Below are 6,547 nucleotides of genomic sequence, written 5' to 3'. Positions count from 1 at the left end.
CGTGCGGAACTGATGGAGGCACTAGACGGACGCATATAAAGAACCTATGGGCCCTCAGGCCCCCAAAAAATAAGGACTGGCTCACGGTCACGGCGCAGAAAAGCTCACGAGAAGCACAGCGGGGGCCCCCAGCCCTGCCCACAGGTTACTGGGGCTCACCGCCAAAGCTGGGGAGCGCCCAGCAGCTAATTTAAGGGAAAGAACTCTCAGGGCGACGGAAAGAGTTGAAAGATGAATACAGAGAGAGCGGAGGTCCTCTCGTGGCGTAGCGGTGGAGGGTCACTTGGTTGTTCTGCCTGTTCACCGCGTTCCCGTTGGTCGCTACCCTTAATACTCCACTAAATCAAGACAAGTCCGGGAGAGTCAAAAAAAACTTAAGGTCTGAACCAACACAACCAAAAGGGACAAAAACAAGCGTATAGACGCCCGTTTCACATGCACAGGCAAACCTCAAAGGCCAACAGCAAGGCCGCCGCAAGGGGGAGGGCGGCCCCACACCACTAACCCCTTTGTAGGGGAGAGAACTTCTCTTACTTGGAATGCACGGCAAAATCCATTTGCGTAAACATTAAAAGTTGTGTTTTTACGGGATATCTACGTCTGCTGAGGCGCAGAAATGACGCGGAAGAGGCAGGAGCTGCCCTGCCAGCCACTTCTACGTCCAGGTCGCCTCGATTTTCAGCCTCCGTAGTGCTAAAAATTTGCAATGATGGGGCTGAATTCATCCTGTGATGTATATATGGCATTGCATGCTATATTGAGACCCGCGCATTCGGTAGCTAGCTGCGACTAGCTGCATCCCTGCCGGAGGCAACTACAGCAGAATGCGAGTATCTGCAGCCCGTCTATGCATGCTACGTGACTGCAGTAGCATTCCCAATATATTGCACACCTTCAATTCCATCTACGGAGGCTCGTTAAGGCTTTATACTAGCTGAGCTCGCTCGCCCCTGTGTCCGAACCATAAATACAACTTTGCAGTTGACACTATGCGGTGTCCGCGGGAACAACTATGATTTGCCATTTCTATCCCCATTAGACATTTGAAAGAGCAGCACAGCGTACAAGACACTTCCTGTGTGTCTCTGACCAATGTCACGAGATAGCAGACCTTGAATTAGGAGGCAGAGAGATGGCAAGCTGTTCGTACAGACACGGAACTGCCGCCCTGCAGCCATCAACACCATCTAGCTGCTGCTGCTGCTGCTTGTGCACCAAGGCGGAGTCTTTAGATACAACCAAATCATCTTTACATATTGTTTTGCCGCTGCTCCTATGCCGCCTTTGCCTCCGTCTGTTTCTGGCCCAACATCCTGCCATTTTTCTGCTCACTTTGATGTAATTTCGTGCTCTAGTGTGGGGCTTTAGGCGTATACAGGTCTATTACTAAAAGGCGGGATGTGCAGGTACTCGCCAGGCCCTTTGTAGTTCAGCACAGGAAGAGCACCTTCCTCTATTGAAACAATTAGCCCGTCGCTTCCCCCCTCAAAAGCCCCAGAAAGCCCCGAAAAATCAAACTGAGACCTACACACTGTGCGCGCGTGCACGCATCCATGCATGCGCAGTGCCTCTATATATATTAGCGGACATGCGCAGAATTCGCGTATCTGCGAATATGCAACCCCATCCTTGTTGCACACAACTATGCGTATTCGAAGGACGTGGCCCATTGTTCATGAGAATAGATGACAATATGTGCACGATCCAATAAATAGATAAACGAACTTTTATTGCTCATGCACACTAAAGGCATACAGGTATGGATATGTATCCATACATATAGGAGCACGATTAGGTATCTGCAAGTAAAAGCAGATGACCCAACGAACTCGCTCTTGCAGTTTGTTTCCTTTTTTCTATTGCTTTCTCTCGGCTGTCTGGCCTCTGCGTCAAAAACCCAAGTTTCTGAACTTCTTGTTTCGCTTTGTCTTGGCAGCTGAACTGCCTTCTCCTGAGGCTGCCGTATCTCCTGGAGCCTTTGCCTTTTTCCTAATGGAAATGGAGCCTGAAATCAACGAGAGAGACACACGAACAAGAATCTAAAGGAGGGAAGAAAGTCAACGACAGCAACAGTGACAGAAACAGAAACGGGAGGAACCACAGACGAGAACGAAAAACACAGACCAAAGTAGGGAGAAAGAGAAGAACAAAAAGAGGACTTGAAGGGAAATAAAAGAACATAAAACACAGAAATAGAGTCAAGTGGCACAGTTAGTGAGCTCTATCTTTCTTACCCGACACCTCTCTTCCCTTTGCGGCGTCCTCAATATCCTCTGGTGTAATGTGACTGACACCGTATTTCTGCAGCACCCCAACAGGCCTTTGCGCCCTTCCCAGTGTTTTAATTTGCTTCTTTCTTGGGTGTCCTTTTGGGTGCACTTTGCCGTTTCCTTTTGCAACATTGCCTACTGCATCTGCGTCTTTTTCAAGATATCTTTACTCCTGCTGCTCCTTGAAAAAGATATGACTGCAGCCAGTCCAGCCTGTCGCTGTCCTGCTCCCGCGCCTTCGGCCTTAGATTTTTAGTACTTTTATTTTTGTGCCTTCTCTATTCTTGCTGGGCTGCTCATCTGCCTCCTGTCTGTCTCGTTTCTTGTTTTTTCCTCCGCTTCATCTGTCGCTATCAGTTTTATTTTAACTTCCTTCTGTCTACCCTTTTCCGCAAGTTTCGCATTTCTGTGCTTACCTCGAGCGCATCTGGACCCAGCGCCTCTTTGATTTGCTGCAGCTGTATACTTTGCTGCTGCAGCACTTTTGCTGCATCTTTCTGCTGCTCCTCCGCCAGGGGTCCCTGGGGTTCAGCTCCCCCCACTGCCTCCCCCTGCTTGACGGCCACTCTCCGGGCGGCGAAGGCCGACTCCTCTTCGGCCTCCAAAAGATTCTAAACAAACACAATGCATGCACAGGTGGCCCATTCTTGCACGCAGACTCAGCAGGGCTTCTGCCTAGCTCTGCAGCCTCCTGGCCAGGGGCAGAAGCAGGCGGCTCAGCAGGCAAAAAGGACAGAAAAGAGAAATAAATGAATGAACAAGGAGCACCAGCTCAAGAAACTAGGGTTTTGGGGCCACCTCAGAGAAGGTAGAGTGAACTCGGCTGCGAGTGAGGCAGAAAAAAAGAAAAGGTAAGACACAAAAAGTGGACAAAATAAAGAAATGGTGTAACCGAGGAAACGAATACACAGCCAAATAATACCATGACACAGGCAGACAAACAGCAGCGCACAGAAGGCAGGAGGCTATTGCTGGGGAAGACACAACTGAAAGCTGCACAAACGCACATGCAGGTGCTGGTGGATCTTCACTATTGCCTTGTTGAAAAGCGCCAAAATCTGATGGACAGGAACTTTGAATTCCTCAGCCAATGTGTCAGCTGCAGCAACACAGCAACTACCGCAAATCCTTAGCTCTAAATCAAAGGCCCCAAGCTACTGCTGCGGTCCAGTGCATGCATGCGCAGCATGCAGTCTTGCGAGTTTCCTATTCACAAGGGGATGGGCCTTCCTATTCCCCCTTGGAGCCTCCGTTTGCCGCCACTGTTGCATGCGTGCATGCATGCATGCATGCACCGTGGGGTGTCTAGGGAGACAGCAGGCAGCGGGGGCCTAGGCTGTGGACGTACGCTGTCTCCTCTGGCCGCCCATGCCCAGCAGCGCAGCTTCTTGCAAAAAGGAAAGCTGCAGGGGTCTGAGTCTTTGGCCGAAGTACAAAGCGCAGAGCAAAGGCACCAAGTCCGTTATTAAGGCCAAGTCCGCGAGCTGCTGCGCGTACTTGTGCAGACGGCTCAAGTCGTGGCGAGTTAAGAACTGAAACATCTGAGAAAAACAAAATGAAAACAAAATTATAAAAAGCAAAGTGAAACCCAGCGGCGCCCCGAGTAGAGAAAAGAAACGCCCTGCAGCGCACGAGCCTCTGTATACTCCTTTAGACACTTTGTCTCTTCCACTGTTTTTTTTCTTCTCCACTCTGTCTCCTTGTCCCTAAATCCTCGTGCTAAATAGCCAAGTCAGCTATTTGTCAGGATTCGTTTTCTGTTCTTCACTCTGCTGCGCCGCGGCCCGTCGCCCTCTGCTGCGCCGCGGCCCGTGGCCCGCGCGGTGTACGTACACCGCAGAGGCTCACCGTCTCCGCGTTCACTGCAGGCAAATAACCCTCTGCTTCCTGTCCCCTCGAGCCTGCAAGTGTGGCGAGGGCCAAGGAGACAGACATGTCTCTGAAGGGGCCCCCTGTGAGTTCCACAAACCGCCTTCGGAAGTCTGCAGCGAAGAGCTGCACCCAATGGCCGTCTGCTGCTTTGCTGCGCTGCAGCAGCAGAAACAGCCGCAGCCCGTCTCGCCTTTAGTCCAATTATACTTTTTTTTGCTGCCTCTTTCGCTCTATCCTGAACTGGCTGCTGTCTTTTTATCAAGATCCCCCCTGGCTGCCCTGTCTGTGTTTCCTCTTGTTTTCTTCTTCTGTCCCTTCTGTCTCTTCTTATCTTGAAGCACCTTGTGCCGTCTAATTCCTAGCTACTGTGCGCATCTATCTGCACTGCACGGAGTAGAACTGTTCTGTGGACTCGGCTTTGCATCATCAGGGTTTAGAGTTCTCTACACTTGGTGTCTCACCGCCTCCGCCTCGTCAATGCCGCCATAAAGCCCACGTTTGTGCGTCTCCCCCTGATGTGCATCCGAACTCGCTGCTGCTGCTGCTGCTGCTGCTGGGGCGGGCGCAGCTGGCCGCAGCATGATGCAGCTGTGTTCGCCCGTGACGTCGTTGGGCTGCTGCCTCAAGTAGACAGGCACGAAGCCCCTGCGGGCCCAAAAGCGCAGCAGCTGATCCGTGAGGCCAAAGGCAGTGCCCAGGTAGTCCACGGCGAAGGGGGGGCAGCTGCGGGCGCAGGGGCAGAGCAGCGGGGGCGTGGTCTGTGGGCGCAGCTGTTCGGGGGTGACGGTAAGTATGGACAGCGAGTCTGCTGCTTTGTCTTTGTCTCTTTTCCCGTTTTTGGGGTTTTTCGCTCTCTCCTTTGTCCCCTTTGGCCCCTTTTCTTCTTCTGCTGCTGCTTCGTCGGGCTCCTCAGACTCTGTCTCCTCGTCACTTGTGCCTGCTTCCAAGTCCAAGTCTTCGATGTCTGCGTCCATTTTGGACACTTTCTCCTTCCTTTTGGACCCCTGCTGCGGCTGCTGCTGCTGCTGCTGCGCGGCCTTGCGCTGCGCAAAGGCAGCAAATTCCTGGGGCTCCTGCAGAGACAGGCCCTTGCCTTCGAAAAAGTCTATCAGCTGCTGCAACGCAGCAGACCCAAAGCCCATTCGCTGCAGACTCGGGTGCACAGCAATTCGCACAATGCGCGCCTGAGACAAGAAACACACAAGCAGGTGTCTGAGCAGTCCAGCCACTGTCTGTGGCAGCAGCAGCTGCAGTCGCTGCAGCAGGAAAGCTGGAGCGGCAGCAAAGCTGCAGCAGCATAATCGCCCCTGCAACACTAGAGCTGCAGGGGCAGCAAAGCTGCAGCAGCAGGAGCACCGCTGCTGCGGCATTCTCCCAGCTGCAAGAGTCTCCAGAATTATGCTTCTTCGCCGCTTTCATGCGGACTGACGAATTTAGCTAAGGGCCTAGACTTCCGGGTTTCTTACCAGTAATGGGGGTTTGAAAAGAAGAGAATTGAGGTATAAAAGTGAGAACTCACCCCAGTGAGAAGCCCCACATCTTCGTTCCCGAAGGCTTGGGCCAAAGTCCAAGGAAGCAAATCGCCTGCAGGACGGAGGCCCCTCCCGAGGGCCTCTCGAATGGCTCCGCGGGACAGCGAGCCCTCAATCGCCACCTGCAGCAGCAGCAGCAGCAGGAGCGGTAATGAGGCCTCTGGGGCCGCTGTTTTGGCTGGCGGGCCGCGGAGAGGCCGGAGGCGGGCCCACCTGTATGGCGCAGTAAATGTCAGGAAGTGTGTCTTGTTGGTCTTCGACAGTTTTGAGGAAAACAAAAAGAAGGTGGGCCGGGGCGTCGGCCATCAGCTGCAGGTCGTTGGGGCTGTTCTTGTAGTGCGAAGAAACAAAAAGGCCCTGCAGCCGCTGCAAGAAAGCCTCGCTCGCCGGGTGGTAAGAAAACAAAGCGTCCCTGTTCACCAAGTACAACGCGCAGCTGCTCGCCGCGGGCAGCCCCTTCTGCACGGAAAGGGCCCCACACACTCGCCTGCGGCTGTGGGGCCCCGGCGGGCCCCACAAGGCCCCACACGGTGGGTGGTGGGGTGGGGCTCCCAGCCCCAGAGTGGAGGTTTGGAGAGGGGGCCCCCAGTCCCTCTGAGGGGCCCCCAGGTGAGTGCAGCAGACCCTCTCCAGGGTGGAATTTGGGGAGGGGGCCCCTTCAAGGCCCTCCGGGGGGCCCCTAAGTGAGTAAAGATATGAAAGCATGCATGGGCAGAATGCATTTGCTGCTGAAGAGTCATGGGCAGGCTTGAGAAACGCCAGAGAGAAACACACGCACAGAGACTGGGATAAGGGAGCACACGAGCCCTAAACCCTTAACCCTAAACCCTAAACCTTACACCCTGGGAAGCACGGCACTTAGGAACATGCGGC

General features: G+C 53.6%; 1 protein-coding gene across 1 annotated transcript in view; it reads right to left on the bottom strand.

Moving 5' to 3' along the window:
• Window positions 1-1,889: 1,889 nt before the first annotated feature.
• The window catches only part of ETH_00029510 (uncharacterized protein), a gene marked incomplete at both ends in the record, with an annotated part of 5,202 nt that continues 544 nt past the window's right edge, over window positions 1,890-6,547 (bottom strand). Inside the window, 9 exons of the mRNA XM_013374330.1 lie at window positions 1,890-2,005; window positions 2,235-2,301; window positions 2,687-2,881; window positions 3,278-3,369; window positions 3,619-3,811; window positions 4,119-4,298; window positions 4,604-5,326; window positions 5,662-5,796; window positions 5,888-6,133. Of these exons, the coding sequence (XP_013229784.1) occupies window positions 1,890-2,005; window positions 2,235-2,301; window positions 2,687-2,881; window positions 3,278-3,369; window positions 3,619-3,811; window positions 4,119-4,298; window positions 4,604-5,326; window positions 5,662-5,796; window positions 5,888-6,133 (1,947 nt within the window). The remainder of the gene's footprint in view (window positions 2,006-2,234; window positions 2,302-2,686; window positions 2,882-3,277; window positions 3,370-3,618; window positions 3,812-4,118; window positions 4,299-4,603; window positions 5,327-5,661; window positions 5,797-5,887; window positions 6,134-6,547) is intronic.

The sequence above is a fragment of the Eimeria tenella genome, genomic scaffold, assembly GCF_000499545.2.
Source record: "Eimeria tenella Houghton genomic scaffold, Eth_scaff2, whole genome shotgun sequence".
In the NCBI taxonomy this organism is placed as follows: domain Eukaryota; phylum Apicomplexa; class Conoidasida; order Eucoccidiorida; family Eimeriidae; genus Eimeria; species Eimeria tenella.
Note: the sequence above shows the minus strand (reverse complement) of the source record. Positions and strands in the feature narration are given on the sequence as shown.